The sequence below is a fragment of the Solanum lycopersicum genome, chromosome 9 (assembly GCF_036512215.1).
Source record: "Solanum lycopersicum chromosome 9, SLM_r2.1".
NCBI classification, from domain to species: Eukaryota; Viridiplantae; Streptophyta; class Magnoliopsida; order Solanales; family Solanaceae; genus Solanum; species Solanum lycopersicum.
Genome location: NC_090808.1, coordinates 1,342,202 through 1,358,391, shown reverse-complemented (window position 1 = coordinate 1,358,391; position 16,190 = coordinate 1,342,202). Strand labels below are relative to the sequence as shown.

The 16,190-nt window shown below is 31.5% G+C and overlaps 2 protein-coding genes across 3 annotated transcripts; both read right to left on the bottom strand.

Annotated features, from left to right (window-relative positions):
• Positions 1-1,339: 1,339 nt before the first annotated feature.
• Positions 1,340-5,421, bottom strand: LOC101258987 (L-ascorbate peroxidase 2, cytosolic). 2 transcript variants are annotated; one of them, XM_069288675.1, is made up of 10 exons: positions 5,367-5,421; positions 5,037-5,186; positions 3,517-3,691; positions 3,364-3,429; positions 2,631-2,679; positions 2,460-2,542; positions 2,263-2,342; positions 2,036-2,138; positions 1,799-1,857; positions 1,340-1,600 (listed from the first exon to the last, which is right to left on the bottom strand). In XM_069288675.1, exons 2-10 carry the CDS (start codon positions 5,153-5,155, stop codon positions 1,582-1,584), a joined length of 753 nt encoding a protein of 250 aa, XP_069144776.1. In that variant the 5' UTR covers positions 5,156-5,186; positions 5,367-5,421; the 3' UTR covers positions 1,340-1,581. The 2 variants fall into 2 exon arrangements, with proteins under 2 accessions (XP_069144776.1, NP_001318094.1); NM_001331165.1 differs by lacking the exon at positions 5,367-5,421 and adding an exon at positions 5,278-5,328 and having other exon boundaries at positions 1,448-1,600.
• Positions 5,422-10,805: 5,384 nt separating this feature from the next.
• On the bottom strand, positions 10,806-14,057 carry LOC101259280 (ethylene-responsive transcription factor RAP2-7-like). The gene is made up of 9 exons (XM_004246653.5): positions 13,256-14,057; positions 13,111-13,136; positions 12,997-13,027; positions 12,696-12,783; positions 12,446-12,591; positions 12,083-12,186; positions 11,836-11,975; positions 11,618-11,728; positions 10,806-11,233 (listed from the first exon to the last, which is right to left on the bottom strand). The coding sequence occupies exons 1-9, from the start codon at positions 13,735-13,737 to the stop codon at positions 10,994-10,996; spliced, it is 1,368 nt and encodes a 455-aa protein (XP_004246701.1). The 5' UTR covers positions 13,738-14,057; the 3' UTR covers positions 10,806-10,993.
• Between the last annotated feature and the right edge of the window lie 2,133 nt (positions 14,058-16,190).

Sequence of the window (16,190 nt, the reverse complement as noted above, 5' to 3'; positions counted from 1 at the left end):
TTATTTACTATCGCTTCTGAAAATCTATCTACATTATTTAAAGATACATTACTGAAAAACATCTATACATAAAATTTCATAATTTTTTCTTTTACGAATTCAAAACTTATAAACCTAAAACTCGATACTATAATTAATTCCAATTAAATGAAGCTTCTAAGCAAGAACATGTTATTCACAACAAATTATTAATCACTTTTTTCCACTTAGACAAACTTCCTTTATTACTACCTTTTTACTTTTTAGCTATCAAAGGGTGTGATTGAAAACTTTTTTATTTATCACTTTACAAAAAGAAAAACAATTTTGTTTTTTTTCATCTACTTTTTTGCTTTATTAACTTAAAAATCCAAATTTTCTACATAATTATACATTCCTTAATGTCTAAGTATTTGTATAAATTCAATTTGAATAATAACAACTATTAAAGTCATACTAAAAAATGTTTTATTTTATTTTTTCCTTTATATAAAGAAATCCCTCATAAAATAGACATGCCTTTTGATTAGATTACTATATGATTATTTTCAAAGAAAATCAATTTTTGAAAAATCTCACACACAATTATAGAGTCAAAGAAAATATTTCTTATCCTAACAAAATCATCATAAATGTTGTTAATAAAGTTACTGAATTAAACATTCTATGTACTGAATATCCCTATGATAAACTTTAGTTTGTATTTTGTCAAAGTAAAAAAAAATTAAAAAAATATTGTGGCATTAAATTAATTTTAATTGAACTTCACCAAACTTTAATTTGTCTTACTTTTGACTATCATTTTTTGAGAAATTATATATGGCTGAGGTTCAATAGATGTAATTATTCATTTAATTTAATATATATGAAGTTTAATTAATTTTTACATGAATATATATAATTAGATATAATTGTTTTTGTCCGAATTATAACCGTTTTCATTTAAAATTCATATATATATAATTGAGATTCTATATTTTTAACTTGAAGTTTAGAAAGAAAAAAGAAGGCTTAAATTAAAAAGTGATACAGATTAAATAATGATATTGAATTTGTTGTAAATTATATTCACATACATGCAGTAAATTAGTATTTCGATTACGAAATTCAAAATATAAAGATATCGTTATGTAAAAATAAAAAGAATAATTGTATCTTTTTTAAAAAAGAGACTTTTATTAATTTTGTGCAATCGCCTATCAAGGTATTTGTGACAAATATATATTTTTATTATATATTTAACTTGCGCTAAAATTATTTTGATTGAACAATCAAATACCAAGCGAGTATAAAATCAAAAAAATTACATAAATTAATACATTTTTAAAAATATGGGATTCTAACGGACTGCAACAAAATATAATAAACAAACTATTTTACCATTACTTAATATATTGTATATACTAGCAACAAACATAAAGACACAAAAGTTGCATTATTACAAGACTTATGTAATAGCCATACAATATTCTTCAATCATATAATATATGTAAAGCTGGTTTTTAGACTTTTAAAGTTTTAAATACACAAATAGTACAAATGAAAAATTGGAAGAACCAGACTGATCTCCAGAGATTATTGAAACAACTTTCTCACCACACCTTACTCAGCATCTGCAAATCTGCATTAGAGTGCACGAAAAACAAACGAGTTTAAGTTTTATATACTGTCGATATTAAACATATATAGACGACTTATGCCACTTATAATAAGTAAGTTATTATGAACAAGTATTTGATAAACAGCAGAATCAGTCGCTGATCCTATTTATCGATAGATATGGCTAGCTAGTGAGGGATGTAGAACAAAGATAACTTACCCGAGCTCCGAGAGCTTCAAATGAGCTTCAGCATAATCAGCAAAGAATGCATCTTCATCCTGTAGAACAAAGGCATTTTCATTTTCATCTAATTAGACAAAGAGGATCATCATATAAATGTTATGCATTAAGAATGATCATTTAACTTTCAGTTTATCGCACTCAAGTATATGTCTACGCCAGAAAATGGTACGTAAATATGGTCCTGAAAGAACAATCAAAATATCGTGTACGTACTGCAGCATATTTCTCGACTAGAGGGCGGAAGACTGGATCTTCTAAGAGTGCTTTGTCTGATGGTAGCTGGAGGAGACCTTCTTTCTCTCCACTCAAAAGCTCCCTGACATTCAAAGAGAAGTTACAACACAGCGTAAAATTTCATATGAGCTTCCGCAATTAGTAAGTGCAAACTTTAATTCAGGACGCAAAGTTAATTAGGAATTTCTACAGGAGCGTAAACTTACTTGAAATAGGAATTGTCAAATATGAGAGGGTTGTTGGTCCATGCTCCCTCAAATCCTGAGCGTTCTTTGTGGCACCTTCCCTGATTAAAAATCAAGAAACCATGATACCGAGTAAAATACAACGGAAATATACATTCTAAAGGCACCATTTTCAAAGAGTAAGTGCAACATTATATCAATGTTTTTTGCGTGCTTACCAGAGTGTGACCACCAGATAAAGCAACAATGTCTTTATCACTCAATCCCATGTGTCCAAAAACCTCCCTCAGATGATCTGAGCCTGAAGAAAACGAAAAAACAACAGCTCGATTTTTCAGAGAGGCCATGTAGTTTGAGCTACTTAAAGAGTTAAAGAAGCAAGCAGTAACCTTTGGTGGCGTCAGGCAAGCGGCCTTCTGGAGGTGGTTCTGTCTTGTCCTGGAAAGTAATAACCAACAATTGTCATTTTCATTAGCCGATGAAATTAATCCGTATACAAGTTCTAAGTTGCCTATATTTTCCTAACATTTCAAATCCGTATTGCATTGTAACATAATATTCTTGACAACAAGGAGCCAATCCTAGTGATCAAGTTCCTATATTTCAAGTCCAGAATATTCAGCTTTCTTACATGCTATAAATTCAATAAACCTTTTCTTTGGAAAGAAGACGACTATGTACACAATCCCCAAAAGATTATTTTTAAATGTCAATCTAGTGATGATGGTGTAATATTGGATGGAGGTATAATTTTAGTATACGTAGGAAGAGAAGTTATTTCTGAGAGACCCTCAGCTCAAGTGAAGTAAAAAAAAGTAGTAATGAAAAGGAAAAATTGTAGTGAAGAAAACATGACAACTAATACGAAAAGGAAAAACAACACCGAAGAGAAGTAATAGGCAGAGCACTTATATCAGTAATACTGTAAATTTTAGAATTAAAATTTTTTTTTGTGAAAAGTAAACTACAAAACACATGGAAATAGATGAAACCATGTATTGCATCTTCAAATTGGCTATCCAGCAAGAGAGAGATAACAGATCGGTACGTAAGTAACACTCTTTTAATATACAGAAGAACATTCTTGCGAGGCGAGAAATGAAAATTAATGTTACTAATTACCTGTCTCCCAGGATGAAAAGGAATATCGGGGCCTCCCGTAACTTCAACAGCAACTACTCCAGCCAACTTCAGTTTGTAATCAGAAAAGGCAACAGTTAAATGAAGTCACACAATAAGAAATTATTTTGTCCCGAGGCTTAAATTGCCTTATACCTGATAAAAGTCAGCGTAGGATAGGATTGGGAACTGTTCCTTGATCGGCTCCAAAAGTCGAACAGCAATATCAAGACCATTGTTAGCTCCATGTTTAAGTTCATTCGGGTGCCTGATTGTTCCAAATGGACCACCAGTTTTGGTTTTGACATCATATGTCCCTGCTGAATGCCATCTGAAACCGAAGTAATCCAAAACTTAGAGGCATCCATCATGTAAAAAATTCTTAACAAACTACACGAGCCTTTTTTGTTTTGTGTCAACTTTGGACTTCGGCGTCCACACAAGTTAAATTCTGGAAAACAAAGCACATTACGACTAGTACCAAGGGCTGAGCCAGACTACCGTAACCGAATTCATGGTCGAAGACCATATATATAAGATCAAAATTATCTTCTATATATATATATATATAGTAAATTTTGAATCCCATTGGTTTCTTCAAATTCTGACTCTAGTACTGACAAGTACTATACTCAAGAACCTCTATACGAAGACCATCTGGACAGGTAAATGAACAGATATTGTAACATTTCTGTTAGGCTTAAATTTATGAGTTTGCACATTCCTAAAATTTTAATGGATTTAACTTATATATACCGACAGTAAAATTATGCATCACGCCGGTCTCCAGTTGAAGTTAGGGAACTTATAAACATCAACAATGTAACGGTTTTTACACATTCATAATTTAATCTGCTGATACATATGTAAAATTAATTCTACCTTTATTCATTTTGTGTAATGCAAAGAACACAAAGCAAAGTACATTACAAAGAGGAGAACATCTCCGTTCCGAAATTAAAGAAGAGTTTCTATGAAATGTGATGCAATGGCTTTCAATGTCATTTGCATTCACAACGCGTTTCTCAAATTTAACTCTTGTCTTTACAATAACTCCTCTTTTGAAATATCCCATAAAAGCACGCCTTTTGTGAACATTATGCGATACCGCCAAAAAATAAAACATCTTCCTCCTTTCCTACTCTTAAAATATTTCATATCATACTACACCACTTTCAGTCATGAATGCACGTGTGCACGTGTTTGAGTGTAACTATGGAACCTTGGAGAGCTATAGGCTACAAGAATTTGCACCGGAATGGGGCCAAAATCGCTTCCAAGACAGTGATTTGCCACAAACCTTCGTAATTCTAGTCTTAAATCAATATTGTACTATAGTATCTTTCCCAACAACATTTTACTTGTCTTATTCTTCATATTAGAGTACTAATTACGCTTATCATGGAAATTCATACGTAGCGCATTCAAATTTATCGTAGTTGATTACTAATCCAAGCTAAAATTTGAAATTTATAATTTCCAGATTTCCTAGTAACCACAATTTACCTATATGAGACTCGACTCGAGGCAGAGCTAGGATTTTAAATTTATAGCTTCCAAATTCTGGAAAAACACAGCTAGGCCAAACAAGTTCGAGCTTAATTTCTGAATCCGCCTACGAAACAGAGAAATCAATAAACATAAGCACATAAAAAGAGAGGAAAAAGAAAGTTTACGCTAATCTCAGCATAATCGGAGCACAATTCTTCTCGGCGATAAGTCCTCTGAGCTTCCTCTTACATTTTTCAACTGCTTTTTGATACTCTTCGCTCACCGTCGGATAACACTTCACCATTTCTTCTCCGATCAAACGTCGATTTCCAAATCTACAAAAAAATTCAAAAATTAGCTCAAATTCAAACACTATAGAATCAAAATTAACAAGTAATTAAACAAAAAAATATATACAAATCAAACCTTTTAAAGCAAAATATATTAGTTAAGCAAAAAAGATGAAACACTGAATATTCATTTATAGTAGAAAAGAAAAAGAAGATTGTTCATACTAGCATTTACTAGAAACATCTAGCAACTGTTATGGGCGCCTTTTTTTTTTCGATTGTTTTTTATATATATATAAATAAATAAAAGAAAAAAAATAAAATAAAAATGGAAGGTGTAATTTTTTAATAAGTTATATATAATTTATGATTCAAAATAAGTGAATTTTTAATATTTAAGAGAAATTTTTAGATTTTTTTTTCTTTGGATTTTTTTTTATTTCGTGAAATTCTTAATTATTTTATATTTTTAATATATTAGTTTGGAAATAAGTACAAGGGTTTGCTTGAGTATAAAAGTTTATGCAAAATGATTAAGACTTTAGTTATTTTTACTTAACCTTCGATAATATATTTACGAACATAATGAGTTAAATTTAACTATTTTTATCTAGATTTTAGTCATATATAACTTCAAATAATATATACTTTGTAAATATATAAGATCGGGGGGAGCAAGGAGGTCACGCAGATAAGTAATATATTATTCATTAATTTACGATCATAATTACGTGGCACATATCCATAACTTGTATAATTAGGCTATTAATTGTGTAGATTCAGAATTTTTATATGTTTACCCTAGATTGTATATAATTATCATATCGATACATTTTATTCGTTTAAGTTCTAAAATAATTCTAATTGTATAAACAACGTAATTTTAATATATTTATCCCATTTGTATATTGAAAACCAATTGTACGAACAAAAATATCTATAGCAAACAAAATTATAACTATGAAATATAATTCGATAAACTATAGTTAAGAGGGCTTTAAATATTAATTTGTTTGCTATTTATAAAATTTGCTCAAAAAAAATCGATATAAATTAAATGACAATATGAAAAGAGGCTTCCATGTGGTGTGTTGTGAGAGTAATTTGGGCCAATAATGGGCCTAGTGACTCAATGGTCCATAATAGCCCAACACGTGTTAATATATTATGGGTATACTGACGTGACATGTTGCTTTTGATACACTTCTAGTCTTCTAGAGACATTTTGAGTCAATTAATTGGGCCATATTGGGCCTAAGCCCAATAAGTTATGAAGGCCCAACTTGAAATTGCAATGGAACGGGCGAGATCAAAAGTTCAAGATCATTATTCTTATCGTAAATCACTTGAAACGTGAGGTAATTTTTGAGGTATATCATATTTGTATTCGTGCGTTATTCTTATATATTAAGTTCCGGTGAAATTTTTTAAGATTGTAAATGTATATTCAATATGTAAAATACTAAAATTCATCGTATCGAACTCGTGTTATATTCGTAATGCATTGAAGTATTTTAATGAAATTGGGTTGTATGGATTACAATTAGTAATATGTTACAACAATTTAATTAACAATAAATAGTGATATGTGTCATTGTTTATTACCTTGTTAGTAAAACAATACAAGTCATAAAAGCTTACTAGACACTTTTTGTCACTATTTACGAGTAAAACTTACACTAATCTGATATAATTTATGAGAAATTCTTTAATACAATTCGATTAAATCGTCATAGTGATCTATCATTACTTGCAAATCATTTTGTCTGTAACTTTGAGATTACAACTACGTGATATAACAAGACAATTAGGTCGAGCATAACATGAATTCGCACCAGATAGTGATAATTTACATGTCAGAGTTTATAACCGTGTTATTTGTCTTCTTTATTTACGAATTTAAAGTCACGACGATTTGATATAATTATGGATTTAACATAATAATTTGATTGAACATAACTTTACAAATAGAAAGATGTCTTTTTTCAGACATCAATTCCCCATACATGTAAGAATATTATAAAAACAATAAAGTTGTCAAAAGACAACAACTATCAAGTCCAAAAAAAAAAAAAAACAAGAAATGACACTTCAAAAGATACTTCTTTTATACAATATACAAACATATCTTAAAAAGAAGTTGAGAGAATGTTTCTTTAATGATTTTCCTTTTGGACCAATGGAGAAAAGAGAAAAGCCCATGGACCATTTCTAGTTCTGATTTTTGTCAGCCCAAAGTGAATTTATAGGCCCATTTACCATAGCAAACATAGAAAAAACTAATAGGTTTTTAATGAATCTCTTATGGTTGTTGTTGTTTGTTGGGAAAGAAAATAATAAACACAACTCTTACATGTCCTATAGAGAATTTATTGCCTACCTTTTGTCACTTTTGTCCCAAGTTCATGGATATATGATTAACATTAGACAAAATAATTGAAATTTAGTTATATATAATCAAAATTTAAGAAAAAATGATTTGAAATTTCGGTGGCAGGAATACATGAACTTCACTAATACGTAACTTCATACAACACACATAAAAATCAAAAATGTGTATATGAATCAAATTGGTGGTTGGTGGTGGTGGTGGTGGGGTGGGTTGGGGTGGTGGGAACTTCAAAACAAGTCTATCTGATTTTCTTTGGTTTCTATGTGATGTTTGGTATCCGTATTGAAGCACTAAGGCTTCATTCGAGGGAAACACTCTGTACCAAGGATCTTTTCATATACATGATTCGAACTTGAAGTTGCTGGTTAAGGAAGCAATAATCTCATTTGTTACACCACATTCTTTGTTGATATCTAGTTATATTTTAAGAGTGTTTATCGGAAAAAACCTCTCCACATTCTCAAGGTAGAGGTAAAATCTACGTACACGCTTTTCACATTAGATTTTACTGGTAGAATCACATTTATTTTTATTTTTTTGGTTTTTTGGTGTGGGGAAAGAAAATAATAAAGAGACCTTTCATGTTTTATGTTAAGAATTTATAAAAAAAAAAAAAAAATTAAAAAAATCTGATTTTTTTTCAGAAAAAAATAAAGTTAAAGATATGACATGACCTTAAATTGATGTTTATTTTGGGCTGGGCCCATTAAGGTATAATGTGAATTCATGGGCTTTCCATTTTTGGTTACTACAAAACTTTACTTCCTGTCAAATTACCTTTTTAACCTTTACTAGCCCACGCGCCTGTTTTCACTTCTTGAAATGAGTGTAAAAAACTTAAATAAGTAGCCTAAATTTATTTATTTTTAAAATTTCGGAAAATTTTACCAATAGTGTTATTTGCGTCTAGATTTGTGAAAATTTACTTAATTATGATTCATAACGGAATAATGAAATACTCACAATTCGGATTTATACAATTTTGAGTTAGTGAAATATATTATATTATTTTTTCTGTTGCGAAATACACTATATCCATATACATATAAATTATATTCACGCATATATAATATTTTCGTTTAATCGTACATGTGCGAATAAGATATAAATGAATCCATGCTAAAACCATCCAACTATCCTTATATACCTTTTGTTTTACAATTTATCTGGAAAATTATTATATCTTATGCCTTATATCAAACGACTCGATCCAATTATCGTTATATACCTTTGGTTTTACAATTTATCTATAAAATTATTATATCTTATGTCTCATACTGAACGACTCAATCCAATTATCGTTATATACCTTTGGTTTTACAATTTATCTATAAAATTATTATATCTTATCTCTCATACCGAACGACTCGATAGTATGGAGTAGATTAGTGAGTAGGGTAAAATGCATATAGACTTAAAAACAGCATTCTCCTTGGGCTTTGAATCATTAAAATTAGATGTGATAATTGATGCTACTTGTACTTTAAAACTTTTTAATCCTATGAAACTTTTTAATTACTACTTCAACTAGTACTAATTCTATATTGAGTTTTGCTTCAAATTTACTTCATTTAAAAACATTAAAATTTAAATTGACTAGCACATGTGTGGTATATAGATGCATTAACTCGCAATAATTTTAGTTCAAATTTTATATATTCAGAAAAAATGTATAAAGCAAAACTTATAAGTGAGTTATCGTTATATACAATTTAAAGATGTACTATGATTAGTTATAATAATATATAATATTTAAATTTTATATCTATTTCTACGAGAGAATACAAGCGAGAAATTCTAGATATGATGAAATTGGTGATAATGATTATTTGTTTACATTTTAACCTATTTGGTTCAAATTTTTTTTTGCTTATAAAAATTTATAAAATAATTAGTAAAAATAGTATATTATCAAACATGATAGAATATCGATTTGAATTCATAATATTTAAATTTTGAATTTGTGGCTAATTTTATATATATATATATATATATATATATATATATATATATATATCAAATAATGCACTTGACTAGAAAAGCATATTAACATTATATATATAATTGAAAGTTGTATAGGATAAGTTTGAGTACTTGTATTTGTCTAGGAAATAATTTATTTTTCATTTTTCAAAAGAAAAAGATTTAATTTTACAAATAAAAACTAATAAATACATATAAAAACATTGAATAAGTTATTCTCAAAATTCTATGTTGATCTTTTTGAGGTAGAAAAAATACTAAAATAATCTTTACCAATACACAAATCTTGGCTCTTAAGGTTGGCATAGAGTCACTTTCCATAAATCAAATAATTATTCAAGCAAGATGGCAAGTAGTACAAAAAGAGTAGGTTTTTGTCAAGTTTTTTTCTTACATAATACAAATTTCGATATAAAAACTATCGAAAACAGTTTTTCTATCTTTACTCACACGGCAAGAGTAAGGTTGCGTACATATCATTCTCCTCAGACTTTACTCGTGAGATTATACTGAATATGTTATTATTGTCGTAGGACAAACTTATTTTCACTACTAGTATTACTATGTTTAAGTACTACTCTTTGATTTTTACTAATAGCAAAGCCTAGGATAGAGTAGTACTTGTTCATCATAACCTAAAGCAACAAGACAAAATTTTCACTATTCCATGTTGTATTATATGCAATAATATTGATTCCCACTCAATTTATTTAGCCTTGTAGGTCCATACACACAAAAATATCTAACCTTCTAATTTTTTTTGGTATACATAGATTTCTGAAAGATGTAGTTCAAAGGATCCATTCTCGAGATAAGGTAAGTGGTGCATGTAGAGTGGCGGGTACCTTAAACTTCTATGCTACCCAAGTCAAGGCACAACATGTGCAAGGAGTATAGCGGATTTCGTATGGTGTGTACTTCTTGCTTATGTAGTAGTATATTGCTCGCTCCTTAATTTCACTTCCATCGTGTTATTCTTAGATGCATATCTAAATGCATTATTTCATACGAATAGTTAAATGAGCAAAAGGCCTTGCACATTCCTTGATTATGTCGAGAACTTGTGTCAAATGTGCAACAACATACTCAATGTATTCCCACAAAGTGTGGTTCTAGGAGAATAGGGTATAATCAAACCTTACTCCTTCCTCAGAGGGGGTAAAAAGATTGTTTCCGATAAATCTTCAGCAAAATAGTGGAGATTCAAATTCCTCAATGTACTCAAATCTTTGCAAACACCATGAACGGAATCAATGCCTCCATTAGAAGCAGAATATGAAAGAACATGATTGAGCTAGAAGCTACAAATGAATATTCTCAATAATTGTTGAAACAATGTAAAAGATGCTGTTCTGAAACTTTTTGTACAGCAAATTTATCAAGTTTCATACTGGCTAATTCCCAAGGAAGGAAACTAGAATTCAATATCCAGAAAAGATACCGCATAGGTAATTTTGATCTAATAGCTAACTACGCTTCAGCTCTTGCAGTAATAATGCGCAAAGTTCATATTGGCAAGTGATGGTGAATGCTGGTAAGGTAATTTCCCAGTTGAAAAGCGGGGTAGCTGAGCAGCAGCTGTAGTTGAATTAGCGAATCCTGATGATGCTGCAGTAGAGAAGAGTGGCACTGAAGGACTCCCGCCATAAGGATGTTGGTCTTGCCGCGTCCAATTTGGTAAAGAATCAACTTCTATACCCTTCCCTAATGATGTTCCCTGCACGAGCATTCATCGTCTCAAGATCAAATGCTCACACTTCTTACATTTTCAGCTAGTAAGAAACAGTATTTACATACGGCAGCAACGAATTTGTCTTCTTAAAGCTCTTGGACAAGAAAACTCAATATACGCTTGAGAAGATTCTAACGAAGTTAAGAATGATAACTGAAGATGATGTGGTTTACGCCAATATAGAAACAAGGTGAGGTAGAGATACAACTAGCTTCCTATCTAGTTACCAAAGGAACAGTATATATTTTCGGTTTCCTATCAAACCAAAATAAGCACCATGTAACTAGGACTTCTACTCGGCAATGGATGCTACAATTACAACTCGATAATAAGTCAAAATGGTTCAAGTAAGTTTGCCAAAGAATATACCTTCAATGTGGGAAAGATACTGGTGTTCACTCCATTCCAGAGCAGAGGGCGATCAGTCAGCAGTTGATGGCCGTGAAGCAGTTTACCTCCCATTGTGGTTGTAGGAATGTTCTGCAAAAAGATGTATAACTAAGTAAATAACCAATCTTCCTTTGTCAGACATCTCATAAGTAAATGAATCGAAAGAATCTGAACGAAAATCATTGACTCGAAATTACCATGGCTCCTGTATATCCAGGCAAACCATTTGAGGCACACTGGACTACATAGTTCACCATTTGGCAGGTGTTGCCACCCTGGTCATCAGCTAATACAGAGGGGGCTATTCCCAAGTTCAGATCAAGATTATGGTCTGCACCTGCATACGCATTGAAAAATATGTCGTTCAACATGATAAATGCGAGACTAAAAAGAAGCAACAATCACAATGGAGTCCAAATATGTGGGAAAGCCTAAACATACTACCTCCATTTTCAGCCTCAGTACTTAATTCACCTTCATATGTGCTTAGCTCAAAATTAGTGACTGCTTCCTTTCCGTTGCATTTTATTGCAGCCTTATCATACGCCCTGAACAACAGCAAAAGACCAAGTCCAGTCAATGTTGAAAGCGTTAATGTCATAACATAAAAGGGAGAGGCGAGTCAAGTTCTGATCATTGGACCTTGCAGCTTCTATCTCACTGTCAAACAGTCCAAGATAGATATACCTGCAGGCATATATCCAATGAGACAATATTCCCTCTGCTTCATAGAATCAGTATAATGACATAGAACGCGTTTAAACAGCTATATCACCGATACGATAATACAGACAAGTAGTTACTCACTTCTTTCCAAGAAACTGCCCCATTCGAGCTTCCCATCGTCCACATTTGTGCAACGTAACTCCCCTGTATTTCGAACTTCCTCTAGAGAAACCAGTGCTCTGTCGTCGAAGTATATGCACAAACTCTTCCTTTGAAAAGTTCCCCATCTATACACCATTCACAAAACATAAACAGTCAACCAAAATCAATTCCCTAACTCAAGAATTTCAGAGTAGGGGTGGTTCATTCATTAGCTAGCTATCCCACATACCTGCTTTAAATCATCATGATAATCACTGACATTGAAATTGATATCTGCGTCAAGTCCTCTAAATTTAATCGCAGCACGATCATATGCCCTGACATTAATAGGAAAATTTAACAATGGTGTGAACTCTTCACTTTCGATGAACAATAAAACTCATTCTAACTATTATCTAAGTTACGCAGACTCTTCACTTTCGATGTCGCACTCATGTCGGATTTCGAAAAATACACCACTTTTGGAGAATCCAACGTGCACCCATCGACAGTTTTGAAAAGTCCGAGCAACATAAACTACAATGTCATACCTAGCAGCAGCATGTGCAGTGTCAAATCCCCCTATAACAAAAATGTCCAAATTAAGCTTTACCAGTAAGAAACAATTCATGAACAAAGTATAGAATAAGCACATTTTTGCTTACCTAAATAAACTTGTTTCCCACAATCCCTGCATAATACATCAAACAAATAAGACAGTTTCTTGCTTATTAGTCGAGGTGAACGCAAACTGGGCTAGCACGAACACGACAGTTGTGGTGAAAAGTAATTTGCAAGAAGTAAACTGACCAGATGTGAGATTCCCATCGTCCAGTTCTCCGATAGAATGTGACACCGCGGTATTGGGAACTCCGGGACCTAGGTCCTCTTCGACTCTTCTTCACCTGTTGTCTCAGCTGTGGTGGACCAATAACGATCCTCTGCTCCATCGGAACACCACCGTAATTACCCGAGAGATCCAACCACTGCTGCTGCTGCTGCGACGGCGTCGCTGCCGATTCTCCACCGGTTAACGGAAACAACTCCTTAGTCACAAACCCATTCACTTCATAATCAGCTCTTAGAATCTCAAATGCGTACCCATCAGTACGCTGATCGGAACACGAAATGAACTCATCATCACCGGCAGTACTAGACGTCTCCACGTTCACAATCGATGAATTCGATGTACCGGAATTCTCAATTTGCCCAAATGACAGTTCCTTCAGCTTCCCTGACGTCGTAACAGTTTCCATAGCATCTTCCTCAAAACAAAGATTAAGGTCAAACATCTCGAAATTACCGTATACCCTCGTTTCAACTTCAGTCAAAAAGCATAAAACAACAACAATCAGCTCAAATACGAAGAAGAATCAAGAAAAAAAGGGTTTCACATTAAGGGGTCACTGCATACATCGGTATTCATAGATGCTGAAAATGACGATATGGGTTCGTCGGGGTGGGAGGTTGGGGGCAAAGTAGAAGGAGAAATGGGAAAATGGAATCAAATGGAGCTTTGGCCGGCCATGGATTTATATAGAGAGAAGAAGAAGAAGAAGAAGTTTGAGCTTGAGAGTGACAATGGAGAAACGTTTTGTGCGTGGAGGTGTCCAAATTTATATTAAAGGAAATACTAAGTAGTCACATTCCGGGTCAGTTTTCACGTGTCTCGACTATTTTTTTATGAAATATCCGTTACCTCCGATCACTAATAATCACCTCGTACATTAACTTTTTATTTGATAATCCTAGTGTTTGTATCAGTTTTCTCGACTAACATCACAAAATATCAATCACCTCACATTCCGTATCAGTTTTCACGCATCTCGACTATTTTTTACGAAATATCCATCAACGTCGACCACTAACAATGACCTCATACATTAACTTTTTATTTGACAATTCCAGTGTTTGTATCAGTTTTCACTACTAATATCACGAAATATCAATCTTCTTACATCACCAAACATCGACCTCGTGATTTCAATTACGTCATTGTTCACTAAGTCATACTCCTAAACGCTAAACTCAAATTTGGATCATATGATTTAATGAATGAATCGTTTCGAAAAGAATATAAAGAATTTAAACTTTACAATATATAAAAGAGAATTTTTTTCTAGAAATATCTCGTAAAATAATTTGAACTCGACGAACCAAAAAAAAGTTAGAATCTAACATTATTAAGTTGTAGATCTAGACATAATATTTTACATATTCAAGTTTAGTTTTTTTTCAGTTGATAACATTTTTTAAAATGTATATATAATGTCACAAATATGTAAATTAAAAAATTTGAAGTATTTGAATTACTTTTAAAAATTAAGCTATGTATATTTCAATTCTAATTATAAATAATATATTACTGCTGGCAGAAAAAACAACAATAAACTTTTCTCTTTTCTATTTCTTTGATTCTCTTTTGCAAATTGTTTTGCTTTAACGCTGCTTATTGTTGGCGCGTGCTATATACTCACTTATTAAGTTTTTTATTCGATGTTCGATATTATGTTAAAGTTTGATTAATTTAATTTTCTACAATATAGGGATTATTCGGCGGTAGCATACCCTATCAAGAATATTTTTATATTCAGGATTTGAAATTGAAATTTCTAATTAAGAAATAAGCAACCTCAGTCGCTGAATCACATTATTCAGTGGTCCTTTCTTGCTTTTTGTACTTTAGCTGAGTACATCCTCGGTGAATCAATAGCGTTTATATTTACCTTTCAACATAACTCGAACTCTCAATCTACCTGTCGATGGTAAAAATGTTAACCATTTAAACAAACGAATTTGTTGTATATTTATATTTCAAATCTCATGCTTTATATTATGGTTTTTAGTGTTCAAAGTCCTTGTATTTTTAACGTTACGAGTTAATATCTATTAATTGTTATAATATAACTAAATGTTTACATATAAAAGTAAGTTTGGAGTTGAAAATATTGAGGTTAGATGAACGTGATGTAGGACATAAAGTCCGTCCCTACTAATAAAAACAAATCTCACACACAACACACACATATGTCTATAACATATTTTATACCATAAATTTCAAAAATCATTTTTCCCCAAAAAAATTGTATCAAGTCGAACTATAATAGATAGATCAAACGAAAAAGTAGTACAAGTATTTATTTAAATTATTAATTATAGTTGACTTTCGAGATGACTCAATTGATTTGTAGAATAGACTAAGATCGCTCCCTTTTAATGCCTTCTTAGTCGAATATGTCGCACAGCTATTCCATACAACGTGTAATTTGCAGACTATTATATAATGAAAAATATACTCGGTACCATAAAATATTTATCCGAAATTCAAATATCGTAACAAAGATTATAGAGATTTTTTATTATCCTAAAAGTTAAAAAAAATATTTTTTGTGGATTATAGGGTTGTACAACATAGGTGAAGTGACAAGACAATAATGATTTTATACTGAAATAGGAAAAAATTTATTAAAAAAAGGAAATAAATGACCAGACAACAAAAAAAGAAAAAGAAAAAGGAAAATACTATTATGCCCCTTTGGACATAGCGCGTGTACACGCTCCTATTTATGGCGCGTTAGTTACCATATATTAACCAACGATTTACTGAGAGGTTCACATGTTTAGTAATGTGGCGCCTTGGTAACAAATTTAACTAACCGGTGGTTATTTTCTTGTTACCACTTTTTTTTTTTTTAGAAATTAAAATAATTTAAAAAATTATTGTTTCGAGATAATAAATAAATAA

What these genes read in the sequence shown, in the direction of transcription:
- LOC101258987 (XM_069288675.1), bottom strand. Translation starts at nt 5,155, where the DNA reads ATGGTGAAGTGTTATCCGACGGTGAGCGAAGAGTATCAAAAAGCAGTT. An exon ending in CCGATTATGCTGAGATTAGC is followed by an intron (nt 3,692 to 5,036) that starts GTAAACTTTCTT and finishes CTTCGGTTTCAG; the next exon opens with ATGGCATTCAGCAGGGACAT. An exon ending in TTTGACAATTCCTATTTCAA is followed by an intron (nt 2,139 to 2,262) that starts GTAAGTTTACGC and finishes TTTGAATGTCAG; the next exon opens with GGAGCTTTTGAGTGGAGAGA.
- LOC101259280 (XM_004246653.5), bottom strand. Translation starts at nt 13,737, where the DNA reads ATGTTTGACCTTAATCTTTGTTTTGAGGAAGATGCTATGGAAACTGTT. An exon ending in ATCATGATGATTTAAAGCAG is followed by an intron (nt 12,592 to 12,695) that starts GTATGTGGGATA and finishes AATGGTGTATAG; the next exon opens with ATGGGGAACTTTTCAAAGGA. An exon ending in GTATCTTTCCCACATTGAAG is followed by an intron (nt 11,234 to 11,617) that starts GTATATTCTTTG and finishes ATGCTCGTGCAG; the next exon opens with GGAACATCATTAGGGAAGGG.